Raw genomic sequence first — 24,235 nt, 5'->3', positions numbered from 1 at the left:
TATATATTATACTTGAAAAACCACACTGAATATATTTTAAAATATGTTAGAGAAAATGTGTAGGAAAAATATTTTTTGAAAGATATTCTACGAATATAAATAATAGAATATCCAAATCTGAAAACATTCAAATACAAACGGAAAAATTAAATTTGAAAAACAAATCTCATACATAATATAATACATACCTCTAAAAAGTAATAATAATAATAGCCTGGATATTTACAGTTAATAATTTTAATAAAAGTTATAAGTATTGTTTCGTAAAATTTAATTTAATAATATTAGGGTCTTTTAAATTTAATGTTGGTGTTTAATTAATAATAATTTCATGCGTTTACAAAATCCATTATATATTATTAATATAAATAATCAAAAAATAATCATTTACACTTTGTAGAAATTATAAAAATATTTATGCTCGATTATCGTTCGTTCTAACTATATAAGGTAGCTTATGAATATTTTAAAATACATTTTCCAGAAATTCTGTACCTATGAATTGGCTTTGACCAATTATTGCCTTTCGCACGATCGTCGCTTCGAAAGTCGTGCTGTCAGCGGACGTTAAACTATATATTATGAAATGCAATGGTGAGATGAGAAGTGCCAGGCCTTCTCCTTCATAATTTATTCCAAAGAAGTATTATTTTTTTATGCTTTTTGTCTTTGGATACTGTTTTCCGGATGTTTTGACATCGAGCCGTACATTTCACGCTACGGGCATTTCATTCCCACGGGATAACGTGTTTACCGGTAACCGTTTTCAACGTCCCGGACGTAGACACGGCGGCGACCGGAAAAGAAACGGACATATTATTATCACACACCATATACCCCATGCATACCTATACATCGTATTGACGTACAAAACGCGTCGTCGAGTGGTTCTGCGTGTACTGCGTCGAAAATAATAAAATAATCCCCAGAAGTACGCTACTCGGCGGCGGATATAATACGAGCATTTATACGTTTATTGTATTAAATACCGTCGTATTGCATAATCCGCCGTGTGATAAAATATGCGACGAAAATAATAAATTATACATTTTAATGTAATACATATTTATATCATAATATATCATACAGTCGGGTCGCGATAACTCGAAGTTGAAGGGAGATAAAAATTCGCTTCGAGATGTATGGTTTATATTTCTAGGGGAATGAAAAAAAAAATAATCGAGTCGTCAAGTTTTTCGAGTTATCGCAACTCGACTCTATAAATTAATATAAATTCGAGTTAGACGTCCGAGTAACGGAATAACACGTATTATCTGGAAGCGAATTTTTGTCTCCCTTCAACTGTCGGCCAGTTATCGCGACTCGGCCGTATATTCATTTTCGTACGGACGCGTTAATAAATGTCGCAGAATGGTCGCGGTCGTGTTAGGTCGTACTACACAACAACTCGTCGTCCGCCGCGAAATATAATATTAATAATATAACACACATGCACGCGACGTGTGTCGAACGTCATGTATTTGTGCGGTTGTAGACAGCGGCAACGGCGACGAACGAAAAGAAGAGAGTGTGTGTGGTGTGTAGTACGTACAGTAGTAGTAAGTACTTCACACGATAATATAACGTATATATGGTGAGCACCGTACAGCCGCCGCTGTCGCTCGCCGCAGAAGCGGTTTTATACACTTATACACCCCACACAAGTACGCACGCCGTTCGACGGTATTTACTACGACGTGAAGTATTATTATACAGTATTGTAGCACTCTCGTCAATTGACACTTATTATATTATTATCATCCGACGGGCGGGCGGCGAGGGGTTAAAGCTCGTTGCACATCGTCAGTCTACATCCGTTCCATCACATAAGCGCGGCGGTCTCATTCGTTTTGAGAATTTTTTTCCTCGTCCGTCTCATTCTCACTCCCTCTCTATAGCTCCGTCTCTTTGTATTTCTCGACTGTGTACCGGTATGCCGGCGAAAGTCATACGTTACAAACACAATATATGGCAGGAAAAGCCGCGAATTAAACAGTCTTACAGGTTTTTGTTTAAAACGTAATCATAAAAAATTAAATTAAATTAAATAATTACTGCTTTCCCGCAAAGTCAACCTGGCTGTACTTTATTCACGCAATTCGACAAACGGTCACAAAAAATAAACGAAATCGGAAACACTGTCGTTGGAAAACTCTGGTTTTCAGATAACAATTTTCATTTTTCGTTTTCCATATTTTATTTATTTTTTTTCATAGTTCTTTAAAAAGTACTGGTAAATACTTTCTATTGATAACGTTTCAATTAGATAAATCGTGTGCATCCAATAGTACCAGTTGTATACAATTGTCTGCTATAATACACCCACAAAGCTTAAAAATGAATAATTTTCACACCTCTAAGATGTCAAAAGAATAATTTTTATAAAAACACACATCGCTCACTTGGAAACTGTAATATTCAAAATATCTCATTAAACATTAATAATAAAACGTAAATGCTGCACCGATATCAATTTAATTATACTCGTCCGAATTTATTATACAACAAGTTATAATATTATGTTCATTGTGTACTATATATACAACTTACGTTGTAGCGAATATTTTTTAACATTTTTTTTTCTATTCGTATTCGATGAATTTGAAGGATGGTTCATTTGTTCGCTAAAAATACCACGAAAAGGACTCGAAATAATAAAAACAACGAATTTTAAGCTTATAATATTTAGCAGGATCATCAAATTGACTGTAATTAACTTATTGGTTTCATGAAACGATTTTTATCAAAATAAATAATGGATGTAAATATTATTTTGACTTCTTAGTGATCGAATTTATTATGTTGTTTCGTACACTGTAATCACAGCATTCGACGGTTTACACAACTCACGTTAGAATATACTGTATATTGTACGTTTAATGGTGCTATTAAACTATTATTGTTGCCTGTTAGTATAATATATCATATGCATTTGTTTGAATATTTTCTCCTTTTATAGCATGTTGGTGTTCTATATTATTGCTTGATTATACTATTATATAATAATAATAATAATACCTAATCGACATAATTTACGAGTCAAGTTTTTCACCAACCTATATTATATGAACGGGAGTTATGTCTGGCACCGAAAACAAAAAGCGTAATTTGTTTGTAATCCCGAAACACAGGTTTACTTTTACATATAAGGGTATATTATGTATTTTAATATGTGTATGTACGTTGTTAACATTTATATAATCCATCTGAATATTTATGTATAGTATATACATATTAGTTTTTAAAATTCCAAATGAGAAAAATAATCACATAGCAATAATTTAAAAATAAAAACCATTATTTTCGGTTTTAAATTCCTCATCAAGTACTAAAAGATTACAGTTTATTCACTATGTATTAAAATTTATTTTAGGATTTTTTATTATTGGTTTTGACTTCGAGAACATTAAAATGTATACGAAAGAAAAAATAAATTATTATTTTGGATTCTGATTATAGCAATGCATGTATTGATTTTACAATGATATTTATTTTTATTTTTATTATTTTTATATTTGAGTTTTTTGTTTTATTTTTTGTATTTTCTAGTAAAAAAAAATGCTCTGAAGATTTCTTAAACCAAATTGGATCTAGTTAGTACTTTTGTGAAATAAAAATCTAAAATCCTTAGTACTTTTTAAAATAATTGGGGAAAAATATAAAAATAATACGAACGTTTGCTAAAATATTAATATTATTTATTAAAATAATTTTTAGACGATCTTAGCTCAGAAATGTTTTTCATCATATACTATACCCTATCATTGAATTCAAACACAATCATTACAGCGCAAACTCAATGATAAAGTATATTTAAATTTAAGTGTACTGTAGAGCAATTACCTTCTTTCCTATTTTTATTCCTTTTTTAAAAATACAAATAAATTTTTAAGAATACAAATAAATTATAATATAATATATTTGTTCGTGTTTTTTTTTATTATTATTTATCTTTCGTTTAAACATTATCGTACTACAACTGGACTTTCTATATTATGCATATTAATCAGCTGGTTAATTACCTATAATTATTACACGTTGTTCATATACCCCGTGTTTTACCACTGTAAAATGGCATTTTTATGAACTTGTAAATTATAAAACATATAATTTTCAACCTATATATTTATCGCAATATTACTGCATTACTCTAGTCAATTTAATTTTTTTTTATTGTATTGTTATATATACATATAAATAATAATATATTATACTATAATAATATATGTATATTATAATATGAGAGTCTCGTCATTATTTTAATATACAAATATCTATTTGGTGACTGGAAAAAATCAATTTATTTTCCAAATATATTATATATTATCACAAGTGTGAAAATTATTCATAGATCAAACGTAATTCGATTTCATCAAAAATCAATTCAACACACTGTGTTACTAGTTTTAAAATAAATTAATTTAATAACGACATCGTGAGTTTAATAAAATATACTTAATGATATAAGCTGATAGACCACTTCCTCTCAGAATAGTTTTTCATATTCAATGATTTATCATTGAATTCAAATTTAACACATTTAATAGAGTGACTCACTTTACACCAACCGTATAACAGAGTAATACCCACTTTCCCACCTTTTATATAAACATTTAAATCACAATAATATGTTATTATTGTACCTACTTATTTGTTTATTACAAAATATTTAATTAATTGCTTTTGAATTCCAATCATAATTTTAATATATTAAAATCGTTGTTTGTTTTATTTTATGAAGTCTGGTTCATTATATTATTATATCATTAATATTTTAAGCAATAATAATAATATTGTTTTTTTTAAATCAAAAACAAAAAAAAAAATTAAATTCTTTATGAAAATTAAGTTTTTATACGATAAATAATAATTACATAATTAAAAACATTAAATATTTTAAGAAACAATAAATCAATTCTTCTATATAAATTGAAGTTGAAAAACAATTTAGCAAGCAAAAATAATTACATTTAAATTTACATAGAAACTTACATTGTTGTTTTAAATTAGTTGGAAACATAAAACAAATTGTATTTTACCGCCTTAGAAATTATCTTAAGGTATTTTAACATTATCATTGGGTAGATAATACACACACATATACACACACACGCGCGCGCGCGCGCGCATGTACCTAATAATAAGCGATGACTATAGAAAACAACATTATTTGATAAACTAATTGTTTTCCATACGTGTCAAGAAGACAATGATAAAGGTAGTAACTTTCATACTCATATTGATCAAATTATTTTAATTTAGTTTTTATTGTATGACAAATGCCCATAATATTTGTGTAATTTAATTTTCTGGGAGTTATTCAAAATGTCGTAATTACTTGTCTTTTATATCAATACGAAATTTTATACTTATTCGTAAAATCATCATAACACCATTGCAATTATATAATCAGACGTTGTAAATAATAATATTATGCTTTGTACCTATATTCGGATGTCTATAATTAAATTTGAAGACATAAGCATTGTTATAGTTATGCCATTCAAATAATTGTTATACTTTTTACAACTCTGTGCGAAGGAAATTATCATTGTTGTTTTTGAAAACATAAAATTAAACTATGTTCATTAGCCACCTAAATATGAAGTATTGTTTAATTAAACGCGGTTGTACGTGCAGTATATGAATCTAAAATACAATCTTATATTTGGATATAGTATAGGTACATTTATACTTACAAAATTAATTGCTTCAGTTTAATAATAATATAGTGACCATGAGTTAATTAAAACACTATATTTTATAAAACGTAAATACTTAAATTCATTTTAATTGTTATAGTTATTTTATTAATTATCTTTGTTTACATTTCTAATGTAAGCATCTTTATTTTCTTAATTATTTTTTGTGAAGAAATAAATGTTGACGAGGAACTAAAAATTCAAAACGTATATTTTTAACGAATATAACAACTGATTGTGAAATAATATTATTTATACATGAATGAAAATAATATTTACTAAATTCTATTTTATGGTACAAATTAACGCACTAGTAATTAACATTTTAGATTTGAAGGGGATCAAGAGGATTGCTAGTTTCACATTGGAGTAGTGATTTTTTTTCAAATATCAGTGTTTAGAAATCTTGATATTGTGAAAAAGCGAAAAAAAACAATTGAAATGCGAATATTAATTAGTAAATAAGGAATGTAAGTTTTATAGATAAAATCTAACACGTTTATCAGTTAAGTATTATACACCTTATTAATATGTAAATAATAATCAGTTTTATATTTTGTATGCCTTTGTTTTTTTTTTTTTTTTAACATTAATTTGAACGTGTATGTTATTAGTGAGTAATTTTTATTGTTCAAAGCTTTCTGGTATATAACAATTATTTTAATACATTTTGCTTTAAAACAAATTGTAATGTAGCAATGCCCTCGAAAGGATATAATAATATATAAATTAATGTAAAAACGCTTTCCTCGTTTTAGTGTTTAATAATATACCAGGTTATAATTGAAAATAGATATCTTTTTATAATATATATATATGTCGTGTTTCAATAAATGTACCTAATAAATGCTGTGTTTATAATGTTGATACATTTGCCAATTTTTTTATTAATAATTCAAACCTTATAATCGATTATTTTGTAATAACATTTAATTTAAAACTTAAAAGTAAAATACTACTAAGCATTTCAAAGTTATATTGTGTATAGATTATAGTTGTAATAAATTAATCAATTTATAACTTATATTAATTAAAAAAAAAAGTTTAAAATATTTAATACATTATTATCGTATCGTATATAGTACTATACTACAATTCGAGACTTAATTATCTTTTAGCTGTGACCGAATAAAACAATTATTTAGCATGTAAATATATTAAACATGTTTTTGTACTTATATTATTAAATAGGTACATTTGACTTTTGTTTTCATTTTAGCTAAATGTTGTATGCTCAATTTAATTTTTGTTTTTAAACCCATAATTTCTTTTTTGATAAATTACATTACCCTGTCATCAATCAATGGTCCACTATTTATTTTATAACATCTAATAATTGGAGACCTTTAAAAGTCTAAACATAATATTAATAATATTATTTTTTAATATTATTTGTCATAATATATCCATTAATAATGTATATAAAAGTTATTAATGAAAAAAAAATATAATTATTATATCACCGAAATAAAAACATAGAACACTGGGATATAAAAATAGTAATAAAATAAGTATTACATAAATATCATCTGGTACCTACTTGTTTTTTTAAAAGCAATTAATGAAAATAATAAAATTATCAATTTTATAACGAAATATGTGGACCACAAAACTAACGTAAGTTGTGAAATTATCAATTAAGACACCAAGTTGATATACGATATAACAAATAATCCTAAATATTAGATACGACATTAAAAATCTCGAAGGCCATACAAAAATGTATTAAAAACAACAATTTAACTCATTTAATGTCAATCAAATAATATTTGCTATTACAATATACAATCTAAAATACTACAATAAGGTAAACCTCTATTTTTGCGTAGATCAAAAATACCATAATAAAATAAAATACTTAATGTACAAAATAATGATGTTATTACGATAACAAAAGGCTGTGAAAGGCGTGAATGATGGACAAGAGGGGACAGACACAACGGGACATATACGTCACAATGGGTATAAAACGATTTTTATATTATATGCGTACGCCAAATATTTGTCTGTAAATTCAAAATAATGTTATACCAAACAACAAAACCAAAATATAAAAACTACTAAATAAAGTTATGTTACCATGGATCTGAAAGGAAATTTGTCCCTAAAATATGACAGTTCACTTGGCTATAGGTTAATAGTCAGCGTCTAGCCGATGGACGATTCTATTATATTTACATTTAAGCGATTTAAAAGTTTCTCCCGTTACTACAACTGAGTTGTTCGGTTTTTTTTATATTCTTTAAATATTTGGTGAGTAGTTATTATAATTTAGAAGTTTTTGTTTCGGTCGATAGTATCAGACAAAATATTGTACTGTATAACGTAGTCAGTTCTGTTAATTTTCCTGTTTTGTAATGAAATGCTTATCCGTTAATATTATTTTCAAGTATACAACAAATATGAGTGCTACTATTAACAACTAACTACATTGTTATTTGGTACAAGATGACACTCCAACAAGCATTACTCTTTATACATTCTAGTGGGTCAACGTAATAATAGTAATAATAATAAATACGTAATACAGGATTAATACAAATGTAATTTCCTTGTGTTCATCGTAAAATTAATGTATTACATAATGATATTAACAATGTTGTAATTAAAAACATATTGCTTTTTTAGTTATTAAACTGAATAAACTAATAAACCTGATACATTAATACCTAGTTACATATTTTTACGCATTAAATTAATATTGGTAATAATAAATGAAAAATAAAAATATTTATAAAATATTATTATCTTTGGTAAATCAGGACAAAATATCCATAATTTATCGTTTTATTAAATTTGATTTGATATTCTATTATATTTTAAAATTTTTGTATTTTTTTTTTTTATGACCATATCCTAATATACTATATGATAATAAGGTTTCTACATAAAATGTACGGTTGAACTTTGTGAACATTCATTTATGTTATACTTGACAATGATAATAACAATAATACGAATCAAGTACATAGTAATATGTAGTATGCCTATAATAGTGCCTATAGTAACACTTTATCAGGTCATCGACATTGTTGCTTTGCAAATACTCAGTAATATTATAATTACTTGACAAGTAAAATAAACTTTTTTGTTTTAAATCATACAAGTTGTTTCTGGTAACAAAATGAAAAACACTACATGTAAATGTATTCATATTTTGTTCAACGGATTAATAGTTTGACATAAATGTCAGTACACGGTAGACGATACAAGTATATATCTATTAAATAAATTATATACGACGACAGTATATTGAATTACAAAAAAAAAAAAAGACTAATGTTTATTTTTAGGGTTGAAGTGAATTGAATACAAAAATTGTTTTTAGAGGCAGATATTTTCTAGCGCTACAAGTTAGTTGATTGAAACTCCCCAATGTCCCTGCAAAGCTGTGTCGGAACATCAATGGAGTTCAGAACGTCAATATCGTGATAAATTGCGGGTCCACGTAAAAGGCACTCTACTTAAATGAATATCAACTTTTCAATTTACTATTCCATAATAGTTGTAACAATGTTAAAATACAATAAGTTATCTGAGAACATGAAACGTATTCACTGACTGCCTATAACCAAATAACAATATTATCGTATATGGATATGGCTAAGGAAAATTTAAAAAAATATACTTTATATATGTTTTATCACAGATAATGTTTATACTTTACGAATCTTTCAATGGAATTATAAATAAAAATGATACATATTATAATATTATATATGCATTTAGATAGCCAAAGATAAAATTATAAAAAGAGTTCTCTGACTGGAGTTAATTTTTCGTTGGAATATAAGACTTGAATACAAAGATAAATCATAGTATTTGTTTGAAAAACCATTCTAAGAAGTGTGAAGATAAGACTGGAGTTATTTAAAATACTCTTATTCCAAACTTCTTTTTATTCTTTTTAGTTTATCTTTGACTTACAAAAACTTCTGAAAAAACGGAAAACTAAAACATCAAAATACTAACTAAAATTGATTTGACATTTTTTAAGCATTCTTTCTAGTCTCTAAGTAGTTAGCATTTAAATTATATTTTTATAAAAGCAAAAATTTCATCACTTTTTGAATGATCCAAAATAATTAGTTAAGACAATTAAAACTTAATTACATAATATATCGTGTTATCTATCATCTATTATTTTATTATTTTATTATAATATATATATATGTGTGTGTGTGTGTAATCGTGTGCAATATATTATTATAAGATATAATTTATCAATTATATAATATTATGCCATATGATATATTTTGTAAGTAGTCACTCAAATATTTGTTGGTAATATAATAAACAATTAAAGACTGATAAAAAATTAAAAAATTATAAATAAAATAAGTTTAAATAAATCTAAACATTTTCAATATAATATATGAATTATTTATTATTCTTAACTGTTAAGGATTTATATATTAAGCTGTTTTGGTATAAACACAATTTAGTTTTATAATACTTTAAATTCTTAAACAACGTTTTCGGTATGATAACTCGATTATATAATATTATTATGTTTAGTGGGGTTTAAATCGATCGTTGGTATTCCGAAAAATGTAAATAATTATAATATTAAGATTATTTTAATATTACGCGAATCTCCATTATTACAAGCTATGTGATAATTATTCATATAAATTTGTATTAAGAGTGTTCTTTTGATATTTTTTTTGAAACCAAAAATTAAACTTTAAAAATAGCAACTACTCCTTTCAATTTATTCTTTAAGAAAATGCCGTTTCAAATGAATACCGGCTGGTTTTTTCTAAGGTTTCGCCTAAGTGGATAAGATGAGGTGAATTCGTCAACATTTCTCGTTACCATTTTACAAAAGAAAAGGCATTCTGACACTTCTCGTTGGCCGTTTTCTTCCGGTGAAAAATGACATCACTGGCTAGTAAATGGCAAGCGACTATGTAGAACGTGCATTTGAACCATTTGAATTACATCACGGGGACGTGACAGAGTCGAGAACCCGAGTTATAGATAGATCGAAAATCAAACGTGTGTAATGTGTATTTACTTAGGGTTTGATTAAATGTTTGTATAATATCTTCGTTTATTTATTTGATTAAATTATTATATAATATAATTAATGTGTATTACAATCATATCATTTTAATGAATATATAAAAGACATACTAACTATAACTAATGTACAATATCGTTCGTTCACGGCTCATCAAATAACGTATCCTAGAATTGCTTGCATCGGAGTGGAAGACTTTACATTTGAATTACATTTCATGACGTTGAGGATTTCGTGTCAACAAGAACCTGTAGCTACCGGTGGTTCTCAAACTTAGTTACCCTCTTAATATAGCCTGTGGCACAAAGTTTAATTAAAGTTCTGAACTAGGGAATAAACTTGTGGTAGACTATATATTATTTTTTTAAGTTAATGAAATAAAACTAGTTCCCATAGTTCTGTGATATTAAAAATAGCCTTACTAGATTGAATATTTTAAACAAACTGATTAAAATATTACCTATTTATATAATATATATACATATATACATAATATTTATATATGGTGAGAAATTATTCACACGTATAATCTTGCAGCTTATACCATGAAATAATTATAACTATAATAGTATAATATAACTGCTTAAAAATAAAATATTAATATAATATTTTAATATTTTTTGCCATTTTTGAGTTTACATAAATTTATCGGAAATAAACAAAAATACTATAAAAATTATGTAGGTAGGTCCATTAACATACCATTTTTTTTTGTCTTTAATTAAAAAAATAGTGTTTAAGTAAAGTGTATTGGTTTAATCGAAGATAAATAAAAAATATATTTTAATCGTTTAATCGAATCAACATATTTTATGTTAGTTTAATAGTTTTGTTCAATTTAACTTTAAACTGATCGAAAACATAAGTACTAAGTAGCATGGCAAAAAAAAATATAATATTTTCATATAATGCAAAAAATTATATTACACGTGTTAACCCGTTTTGTATTGACGTTAATATTTCAAATATTCCATTCGCTCGCCTTTTTTATTTGGTTTGTATAGTACTATTAAATTATATCCAAAACAGCAAATGAACAAAAAAAAAAATGTAAAATATATACACAGTATATGCATTATGAAAATGATCCTAATGCTTATATATTTTGTTCACGAAAAAAATATATAAAGAGCGAATACAGATAAAAAAAATCCTAATGAAAATTAATTATTAAAATGTAATTTACGAATAGAAATAATTAGTTATCCTACATGTCTATTTATCTTTGTAACTTGATAAGAGTTTAAAATATATCGTAAATAATGCCTTTATTATACAGAATTAACAACTAAGATTACATGCTTTTACTATTATACGCATTCATCGTAAATCTATATTACAGCAATGTGGTTTTATTTTCTAAGTATTTTATACATAAAATATAATACAGTAGACGCCGCTTATAAGACTCACTTGGGGACCAGCATATAGTGAGTCTTATAACTGAATGAATCTTATAGGCAAAGTGGAAAAAAAATTTGAATTTATAAATTTTATTTTACTACATATTTTGCTTTAAATTTAATACTTTAACACATATTACATATTACATACTTATTATTGAATAAATTTAATAATCCTAATAAAAAAAAACTAAAATTATGATAGCTAAATATATATATATATATATATATATTACTTATAAAAATATTATAAAAATTATACATTAATAAAACATTATAAAGGATGTATGTATAATGTATTTATTATTTATTTTGAAAAAAAAATGTAATTTTAGTTTTTTTTTTTATTATGTTCTAATATTCCGAAAATATAATAACGATAATCGTTGCGATAAATGTGAATTTTTATCTGCGACAAAAATTATTATACGTTATAAGGTACCAACAGAAACTAGAAATAATCAACACGAATATTATTTAATTTTTCAATACCAATTTATTTCTAAATTATAACAAAAAAAGTTTATTTTCTACTATTTATTTTATGAAATTTGAGTCTTATCACCCATTTTTTTTTTTTAATGTATTTTGATACGTCCGTACCATTCCAAAGATTTTGAGTCTAATAAGCGACTGACCCTTATATCCGTGAGTCTTATTAGCGGCGTCTACTGTACTATAAATACAAATGCAGTAAATTACTATTTTGATTTTCTAAATCATGTGCAACTCAAATAAGACAAAATAATTTAAAAAAATAACAATTAACAATAAAAATTGACAAAATAATAAATTGAAAATTAATTTTTTAGAAATAAAAATATCTTACAAAAGCTAAAAAGAATACAAATATCATATCCTATTGACTATTGTTCTCTTTAGACTCTTAGTTCAGCTATTATTTTTTTGACATATTATGTAAATTATATACATAAATTAAAACAAAATCTTTATTAATTGTTATATAATAATACTTTGGAGAAAAACTTTTAAAATAATAGTCTATTTAATAATTGCAGTTGTTTTAAGGATTTTTATGGAAAACTATTTGAGCTTCTTGATTTTTATCCTAATTCAGTTTATAAAATATGGGAGGAAACAGATGTTCAAAACAAGTTGTGGTGTTGTTTCAAAGAAAAAAAAAATAGTTGCTAAGCTGGCTGTGAAGAAAAACATAGTGTTCCGGATAGAACGAGATAAGATTTTAAATTAGGAGGAATGTGTCGATAATATCAATACTGACTAACAATATAGTCAATTTTTTATTTGTTTTTGCACGTGATAAAAATTAGTTAACATCGTGAATGTCAACTAAATTATCCAAAAACACAGAATATTTCATTTTTTAGTTTTACTGTGTTATTTAATTCATATTTTTAACTTTAATTGAACACAACTGATCAAACTTGATGTGATGCTAGTACAGGTTTTGAGTATACCTCAGTATAAAATGGATCTCAATAAAAAGTTAAATTTGAATTCAATCGTAAATTATTGAATACTAAAAACTATTCTGACCTGAGACAATGTTATGTCAAACCTTTAATTCCGAATATATTTTATAATAAGTCAACATCAACATGAATAATTATTTATCAATCAGCTGTCTCGTGTATTTCGTTGCTCGTTCAAAATATATTTGTGTTTGTCATTTCAGAGAAATGACAAACCTCACTATTAATATGTGATGTAAATTTGAAAAATTTTCACCTTAATCAAATAATAGAAAACAAAGAAAAAACACAAAAGATTTCCTTGTCAATCATATTCGTGTCGATGTTAAAAAAAAAATTAAAGTTAGAAATAAATTTCGAATCTTAATACTAATAGAAATAAAGTTTGTTTTTTTTTAACGTAATGTGAACAATATTTTTTGTCAATCCCCCCTGGCGTGTATATAATATGAACAAACTTGATGGTTTGCCAACGCGAGAACACGCAATATATAATTAGCCATGTGAAAAGCACAGATTTACTAAATTTAACCCACAAATGGCATTGTTTGGCCTTGTGACTTATTAATAGTCATTACGAATGCTAAGCGAATTGGAAATTGCAGGCATCTGAATTGAATGGATGAGTCTGAAGTGATAGTCGGGTTCCGTGGCAGGAGAACAACAACTTCGCTCTGAAACTCGCAGTTCAAAACGGTAGCTTCAAGAATATTTCTCATGTTTATTTCTTATAAAATCTCGCGTGTCATTGCATAGCTTAGGCTTAGGTGCGTTTAAATTCCTAAGCAAAACTTTTGGGTAAACTAATTTTCAATCTCGGTAAATCCGCAATGAATTTAAGAATTTAACAGGATAGTTGATTGCTTCGCCGGGATCGACCACAATATCGATCAATTTCAACGACATCTCATTTGCAATTATTACTGTTGTATTTTGAAATGAATAACATTAATATCGATATTTTTTCCGGCCAAAACAGCTTGTTCACGTAGCCGCGAATGATTAACGTAATTATCATGCAAATCTAGGGATATGCTTTCGATCAAAGTAGTCTTTCGCGTCCATCATAACATTATGACAAATTGTCATCGATTATCTGGCAATTTGTTGTATTGTGTGTTTCCGTACAATATAATTTTTTCATTATCGATGATAATCCATATTGTTCGAAGAACGACTGTGCCAATGAATCGTTTTGCAGTTGAACTCAAATACTTAAATTTAGGCGTAATATATTGACGTTTCGCCATGGATAAAATTGTTTAGAACATGCGTTAATTTCGTCTGCACATCATGTAGCGCATGAAATTATCGGAAATGTCTGTCTAATATCACTGGACAGTAGCAGTAGAACGCCACGGAAAATTATGATGTTATTGTTGAGGTTTTTCGCTGTTCTATCGAGAGCTTCAAGTGAATTATACTTGTGATGGACCATAGTGCATTTATCCTAAATGATAGCTTAGGATTTTTGTAAAACTTTAAACACGCCAGAACGCTTATTTATGTCGTAGAATATGTCTGAATTTGAATAAGCGTTGAATGGCAATACGAGTGCTGAATTTTCGCCCACTATCGAGCAAAGTCACTGTAATGTCTGATGAAGCGATTGCCAACGCATTACGCAATATATGATTTTATAAACGAACGCGCGCAAGTATCAATGGGATGAGGAGCCGCCTGGTAAGTCCAAAAAAAAAATAATAATAATAATAATCCGTCTTGTTGTGCTGCATTCGACAAATTAATTCGGTCGTATATGTTCTTTTGTTTAGCTATGAGCAGTTTTTTATTATTTACAACAAAAATAGACAAAAAGGCCATTGTTCGCGTTGGACATCACTGAACGATGTCTATTTTTTAGGCGGTTCGGTCGTTTGGTGACGAATGATGTACAACTCATATTCGATTACATGTCGTAGAAACGATACTTGTGTCAATGCGCGATGTACTTGCAGGCGCTGTCGTTCATGTGCTCTGTGTGCGTCGATGGCTCGTTGATACGCGTCTGTCTCAAAATAGCTCGTTACGTTGATCTTGAATTTCATTTTTACACGTGTTTGCAACCCAGTTTCTTAAATTTACATTGTCCGTCAATTGATCTTCTGCCGATCTTTTTAACCGACGGGTGAGGTTTATTTGTAAATTACGTGTACGTCTAACAATATCGTCTACTCATCCACGAAGACGTGAGCATTTTTAATTAAAACTTTTTTTTAAATCAACAATATACAATTACTACTGTAATATCATTTTAATATCATATTTTAATAACCATTATTAATAATATCGTCCTTGTTTAAATAAGTTGAATGATGTATTTTTTTTAAAAACTTACACAACAAAGGATCCAGGTATTATTCGTATATTAAATATCGACGTTCACACTTAACGTTTGTGCAAATTATATGAATATGTTGTATTTGGATGGTATCTATTATAGAGAATGTGTTAAATAAACAAGGCGCTGTTCGAAAATAATTTGAAATGTCCCACTCACAACTCATAAAAACACATCGTTTATTTAAATATTGATTTTTCCCATTTAGCTAGGGCCCCAAATATTGAGAAATAACCTAGGGCGCCGGACAATAGGTGGGTAGATAGATGAGCCAGAACAACAATGTGCATAATTATATTTAAATAGCTCCCATGAATTTATTGTAATCTGTTACTCATTAAGTCATAAAAACCCCTCATTACATGATTGCGGGTTGATAATAATATGTTGTATGTAGTTTAATTTTAAAGTATTATATAAAGTATGAACAATAAAAACTACCACAGAAAATTGATAAAATATAATTCGTTATAATCAAATTATATCCATTATAAACTATTGTCTTTATTAGTAAACAAACAAATGTAGACACGATCATATTACATTGCTATTATTTATCATAATAATAATATCAGAAATTATCCGATTTCCCGGGAGTAAATGTTCGTTTGCCTTTTTTCATACATTTGTGTTATTTTTTCCACAACTCTTACTCTCCCCCACCATGTACAATTAAAGTATCCGTGAATTTAACTATAGGTATAAAAATTTACAACAATTAAACGAATTTAATTTGAATCACCATCAATAATTATTCTAACACTTTTGAATAAACATTAATTTGAAATTTATCTTAAAAAAAAATCATGTGTTTCAATATTATATATATTAATTAACAAAAACAATTTAAATTGCTATCTAAGTTCGATAATAAATTATTTCAATTTATTTTTAACATTCAAGTATACATGTTTTTTAAAAAGTTAACCTTCTTTACAACGTGTAACGTAAATATTAATTAATATTCGATGGACCACGTACCGATGGAAAGAGAATAATAATAATGGTTTTTTATGTAGGTATCATATATTTATAATTATAACGATTACAGAAGTTTTTGGATGGCTACTTGGTGTCATGTAATATTATTATTATTATTAACACACTAAAAAGTTTATAAATTATGAACATTTCTCCATTCCAAAAAATAAAGCTATTAACAATAATTATAATTATAAAACAATAAATTAAAATGAAAATATTTATTTAAAATTAATTTTTAATACATGTATTGATTTCATCGTGAATTATAAATACATATATTTATATATAATAAGATAAACATTGGCAGTTTGCATAAAATCTTTAAAATATTTAATAACAAAAAAACTAAAAACGGGATTTACATTGCTCACATCGACGCATGATAATATTATAAGTTGTGTCTCGTGACATTTAAAAACAAAAATATATCATTGCATACAAACAATAATTTTAGCAAGCATTAATTTAAATGCATCTCCCTAATATAAAATCTTCGATCTAATAAATAGTATTTCTAAAAAAAAAAATTAAATAACATATTATCAAAAAATGTAAAAAAATATGATTGAATTGATAAATCTTTTCACCTAACCGTATATAGGTTGTAAAACTTTTAAAAAACCTTCTAATACATTTTCAAATGTTAAGTGTAACATTGCTTATGAAATTCTATTTTAAAAATTATACCATGTATGAAAAATTATAATGTAAACATTTTGTGAAAAAATCAAGTATTCACAACTATTTACACTCACTAAAAAAATATAATGGAATTTTTAATTTTAAAATTGTAGAGAACAAACTAAATCCAATATTTTATCTTAAACTATCCTCAAATTTGATAATCAAAGTATTTTATCGACAACTTATAGGCACACACGAAAAATCACATGATTATAAAACCAATACATAAATTGCTCCACGTAGAATCTAAAATATTATTTCATGTAAATATATTTCAATTCAACACCATTCATGCACAACTTTTAGATAAATTACTAATATTAATTTAAGGGGAAACGCCTTTCAACCTAAAACTATACTATCATTTTTATCAAAAACGATGATTTGAGTACTTGAATTATAATTTATTTAATAATAATAATATGCATAATATAATATATTATATTCTGTTTATATAAATATAAAAAATAAATTCATGCTTGAAATCCTATAAAATTATATAACAATATATATGAAAAAGTTTATTGTTTAAAATGCATATTTTATAAATTTATTGAAGTATTCTCTTACCTGTTGTAAAAGGATTACAATTTTATATTTTAAAATAATAAACTTACTTTATTTTCGTCAAACACTCTGAATACAAGTGATGCAAATTTTGTTGGATCACCTTGCGGGAAAAACTGTCTGTATATTTTTATAAATCCCTGAAAATAAATAATATTTTTGTGAAAATGAAGTATGTTTAAAATTATTGTCCATATAATATTAAAGAAAAACAGTTATTGAAATCACACAATTAATTCAATTATACAAAAATATATTTAACACGTGGATGTTGTTTGAATACAAAGTAAAAATGTGAATTTTATCTTTTTACAGCAAGATCTTTCCTAGATTATCAGCTTAATATTAAAAAAACATTTATGTTACGTTTAGATAGCATACAGTTCATTATACATTTTAAATATTCATTAATTTTAGATCCATAATAAATATTATGTTACCCGACTTTGCTCGCGAAAATATCATCAATTTTAAAATCGTAATAATTAAGCTCGCCATTATTAATATCTGGCCATATTATATTACGTCTGTTGGTTCTCTTAATTTAGGCATTGTTCAGTTGTTTATGCTTTTAAATATCCAATTAAATGATGGGTATTATCTAATTGTAGCCGGTGGTAAACTTAAGAATAATAAATTAACACAATGGTGTTTTTGAAACAAAACTATCTTTCCAGTGATAACCAAATTAAATAATAATAACCATGTGGTTTTTTTCTTGTATGTAACTAATGGCGACCAGAAATAAACAAAACAAATTTTTTTTCGTTTTTTAATGACAAAGTGCACGTGTGTGCCACCATACGAATATAGGGGTTGGATTCCTGGATTCGTAAATAATATCTCTTGCTAGATTACTCTTTGAAAAGTCCTACCTTTCTGTTAAAATTCCGTAAAAATAAGTTTAGTCGTTTCATTGGTTAGCCAAATACTGAAAATTGATTTATTTGTATGAATAATAAGCAGTTTTTTTTAAGTATTATTGTATTGTTAATGCAAATTAGTCTGTGTCTATTATTTAACAATAAACATACTACATACAACTCAACGTATTTTAATTTTGATTTATAGTGAAAAGTATTTGATTTTGTGTATAACATAAGGGCAATGCCCAATTTAATAAATTTAGAAAAAAGAATTACAAGAATTTTTATTTGACATGATTACTAATTGTAATGCATAACTTACTTGTTCCGTCAGTAGTCCGTTTGGGCAATCCTTTAGAAAACCTTTGTGCCTAAAACATATCAAACAAATAGATTGAGTACATACCACATGACGTGTACATTATGTTCATATTAGATATTATATTTATAACATTTATTTTTTTTATACAATTTCATAAACTGTCTTTGAATATATTGGTAAACAAATACAGATAGTTCATATTATAATAAATTAATCTGTAACATTACAAATTGGATATGGCTACTTATAGTTTTGTTGTTTTTTTGTCTAATCACTAAAGATTCTGTGAGTGCCATCAATCGATCATGTTATATAATAAACCGCGGCAAATTACCTACATTAATTTATATTAGAATATCGCCACCGTGGAATCAACGACCATTGTGGAAACTTGAAATTTATACTACATGCAGCGAACTGCATGATCAACTACTGTTTTACAATGTTTATTATATACGACCAATACTGGTTATTGGTTATAAAATTAGCTCAAGAGAAAGGTGAAATGAGGATACAAATATCATAAGTATTGAATATTTTAAAAATAAACTTTTTTTACTTAACAGTGTATTATTTTTGTTGTTTTATCAGTTTTAAAAATATCCTTCCTAATATTTATTTCGCGTGACATACCATAATATTGTATACATTTTTGTAACATCATCACCATTGATTTCCAAGAATAAATTGACATTTGGATTATTACCTAAAAGACTAATATATACATAAATATACCTATTGATAAAGTTTTATTACGTAAATACGTAAATTAAGATAAAAAAAATGTTAATATACATATTAAAAATTGTTAAAAACCTATAATATTATAATTCTGTAATATTTGTTAAGTCTGTTTTTTATCATATATTATACTCAATACAACATTATACTATTTGCTTTTACTTCGTGTTTCAAGTTTGATGATTTAAATTAAATTAATCAAACATCATGCTGTTCAAAAATATTAGAAAATATGTATTGAAAAGCAACTAGTTTTTATTTTCCCTTTTTAAAAATAAGCTGAAGTAGTTTGAAGACAATTAATGACGATTCGATTATTTTGTTAAAAGGTAATACTTGTCACTTCAATAAAATATAAATCATTATAGTTGTACGATTTAATCATTTAAAAATATCATCTGTCGTTTACATATAATTCCAATAGAAAATGCACAACCAATTCAAACACTTATTATATCGATATATCAATAAGCTAAAAGAACTTTTTAACTTGTGAATAGAAATATACCCAAAGATTGTAAGTACGCCTTTATACTTTATGAGGTACACTATGTCTTCTGGAAATTCAATAAAGGTCATTTTGTGACGCACATACAAGTTTTTTTGATGCACACAATGTCAATTTACGTTGTACCTCTGAATAATCTGCAGTTGAAAGGTTCCGATTATATTATATCATGTGATTAACTTGAAGATATTTTATTATTATAGTAAATTTAACTATATAAAATATTCTCATTTCTTTGTACTATTTTCTATCAAGTTTTTAAACATAATGTGCATTTGATTAAATTCTAAAACCAGTATTATACACTAATGAATTAAATAATTTTGTATTAAAATAAAACATAATAATATACTTAAAAGTGTTCCAATATAGTAAAGAGTTAATTTAATAGCCAATGACCCATAATGAGGTTCACAAGTACATTAATCTAATCAAAAAGGGTTTCCAATAATGTACATTGGAATTTGAATTAATGTGTTGGATTAATGTATTATTTGCAAAGGGTACATTATTACAACTAAATAAAGATACAGTTGAGTTTGGAATAAAACATAATGATCTGACTTACTTACTATTGTTAGCTATATTGAAATAATGTGTTACTAGTGAAATTTATGTTCACAATATGTATTCTAAACTGAATAAAACAATAAAAGTCACTGATGACCAGTTGAACTTTGAATTGGAAATGACCAAGCTGATAACAAATGCTATTAACTATAATATAATATAATATATCATAACTCATAAGTATTACCAGAACTGAGTTTTTTCAATTTAGACTATTTATGATTAAAAAGATAGTTATTAAATTCACGAATAATTTTACTCAAAAGTATAAATTTTATTTTAGCATGAATAATATTTATATTTATTATTTATTCATAAATAATAAATAATTGTTTGATAAGAATATTTGAATTTGATCAGAACCAATATTTTGTTTACAAAAAATAATTATGAATCGAATCCTAATTATTATTATTTTTTTTCATTATATGAATTTTTTAACCTAAAATGTAAACCTGAATAAAAAATATTGAAAACCTCCGTCCGGAAATTCAAGACTGTCAATAAATTGGTATAATTTACGTAATTACGTATTTATGATTTAATGAGTCCGTGAATGGTGCTTTACTAAATTTTAAAAACATAAAAATTAAATTTAAAAACCAATTACTTTCTTAATACACCTCGATATTTTTATTTACATAGAAAATCAATTATATTTATTGAAAATAAACCTCTCAACATAAATAACAAAACATAATTAATATATTTAATCATGAATACAAATTAAACCAGGTCTGATGAATACGACTATTACGATTAAAATCTGAATAATGAATAACAAATAAAAATATCATTACCAAAAAGTCGAATCATGAATATCAAATAAATTATCCATGATTTAAAAATATAATCATGAATAACAAATAAATATTCCACGAATATACAATTAAATAAATAATTTAATAAAAAATAATTTTTAAATTTTTATTTTTATTCAAATAATTGTTTATATAATTTTAACCGACCCGGGAATTAATTTTAATAGTGATTAAATATCTGTTGTTAAATAACTTTTTTAATCTATTTAAAATTATAATTAAATATGTTGATTTGTAGGTATATCATACACAAAATATTATTCATATTTGTATACCTACCTACAACAAAATTGCACATTATTTTCTAAAACCTAAAGCTAAACACTACAAAGTTTATGAATGATAAGCTAAATGTAGAAAATATTAAACAAGTTTCTCAATAATGCAGTTAGATTAAGAACTTAATAAGTAGTTAACCTTAAAATATTAAATTAACAAAATAAGCCAATGTATTTCCAATTCCCAAGTGATCCAGGAAAATTTCAAGAACTCTGGATTGGAAATATCCACTTAATCGTGATCCCGGAAACGCATTATTCTAAGGGTAGTAGTGTTTTGCGTGCATACTATTCCAGACACGTTTCTTAAGTTTTGTAGAGAGTAATTACATTATACTGACACATATACATGTTTTGTTAAAAAAAAATTATTATTGTATTACGTACAATTTGGAAGGCCACGAACGCAGTATAACTACGGTTTTTTTCTTAGTCTTTATAGTTAATTTGTTTTCCTAAATTAATATTATATAACTAGTAATAAACTTAAATCAATATATTTAATTTTGCTAGAGCTAAATTATTAGTTACCTAATAAGATTTAAATTTGTGATAGTTTATTGTAATTTTTTGATGGTCGAAAAACAAGCATTATGAATATTAAATTATCGGGAAAATTTTTTTAAAAAAATCTGTTTGATAATTCCAAATATTATGCAAGGTTATTCAAAATCCCATCAACAAATAGTAGTTAATCAACTACTAAAACTAAAATTATATAAATGTATAAAAAAAAAAACTAAAAAATTAATATTGTCTTGTTGATGATTCCTATATGAATAGTTTGATACTCTACTAGTGTAATGTTACCCATATAAACTTACAACTACAGGGATAATATTAATTTAATATAATTTGTATTGAGTAAAAAAAATATCAAAATTTATAAATATACTTATTGTAAAATATGAGCGAAAAATTAAATCAAAACCGCAAAATTAAATCATAATGATATTTATATTATCATAAAGGGCTGTATAATTATAAAACAAATAACAATGCTTTTTCAGTGCGCTATAAATTTTCAATAGATAAATTAGTTTTGCGCAAAATAAAATAACTCGGAAACCGCCGAAATAAAGATGATTTTGTCGACAGCCCACTTAAATAAAAGCTGGCTGATTGTAACTCTTATAATATCGACTTCAAAAGATCCTGGCTTTCCGGGTACCGTTGTAGTATTAATATCACGACAAAAATTTTCAACACAATACACATATTAAGTAGTTGCTTAATAGTTTGAGGTGGAAGTATCTGTAGCGATCATTCCGTGTATAGCAGTGTTTGTTTGAATTGTACATAATATATGCTGTCGATACGACAATGATGTAAACTATTATGTTATATTATTATATATTACTGTATCAACTTTTAGTTAAAACAAAGATGTTTTTTCTTATATTAGATAAGGATATATTTTAATTAATTCTATTAATAAATTATTACAAGACATACGCGTTCCGCTAAAAATCGTAAGACTTCATCAAAGTTACATTAAATTCAGTTTGGAATAGTGTTCACGAATATCGTGCTAATTTTAGCGACGCTTCAGTTGCAAGATACTTTATTATTTGTATCGGTTAACATAATAATTACTATACGTCATACAGAATCACTAAAATAATTCACACAATGTAGCGAAATACTTGAATACTGCAGAGGTGTACAGTTAGCTTAGCGAAAATTGTCGTTTGTTGCTACTTATTACAACCTACTTTTCGTGGTTAAATTTAAATTATTTAAAATTAAGTTACAATAACGCCCGTTGGTCGCGTAATGTAAAATAATTCAGCGCCTGATAACAATTATATTATTAATACGATGAATACATTTTCAAATTTTTCAGATTTAAGTGACCGACATCTAATTAACTGTGTTTAATAACAATTTACTATAAGCAAATATTGTAGATAAGAGTATAAGACAATATATTATAATATTTTATTATCGTATTTGTCTTTTATTTGA

At 25.8% G+C, this 24,235-nt stretch overlaps 1 protein-coding gene across 1 annotated transcript in view; it reads right to left on the bottom strand.

Moving 5' to 3' along the window:
• Positions 1 to 24,235, bottom strand: part of LOC113553972 (frequenin-1) — a 118,911-nt gene that overhangs the window by 69,836 nt on the left and 24,840 nt on the right. The window contains exons 4-5 of the mRNA XM_026957585.1: positions 19,350 to 19,398; positions 18,212 to 18,301 (exon numbers count right to left, since the gene is read on the bottom strand). Coding sequence (XP_026813386.1) covers positions 18,212 to 18,301; positions 19,350 to 19,398 — 139 coding nt within the window. The remainder of the gene's footprint in view (positions 1 to 18,211; positions 18,302 to 19,349; positions 19,399 to 24,235) is intronic.

Source organism: Rhopalosiphum maidis, chromosome 2 (assembly GCF_003676215.2).
Source record: "Rhopalosiphum maidis isolate BTI-1 chromosome 2, ASM367621v3, whole genome shotgun sequence".
Lineage (NCBI taxonomy): Eukaryota > Metazoa > Arthropoda > Insecta > Hemiptera > Aphididae > Rhopalosiphum > Rhopalosiphum maidis.
This window is presented reverse-complemented; position numbering and strand designations above follow the sequence as displayed.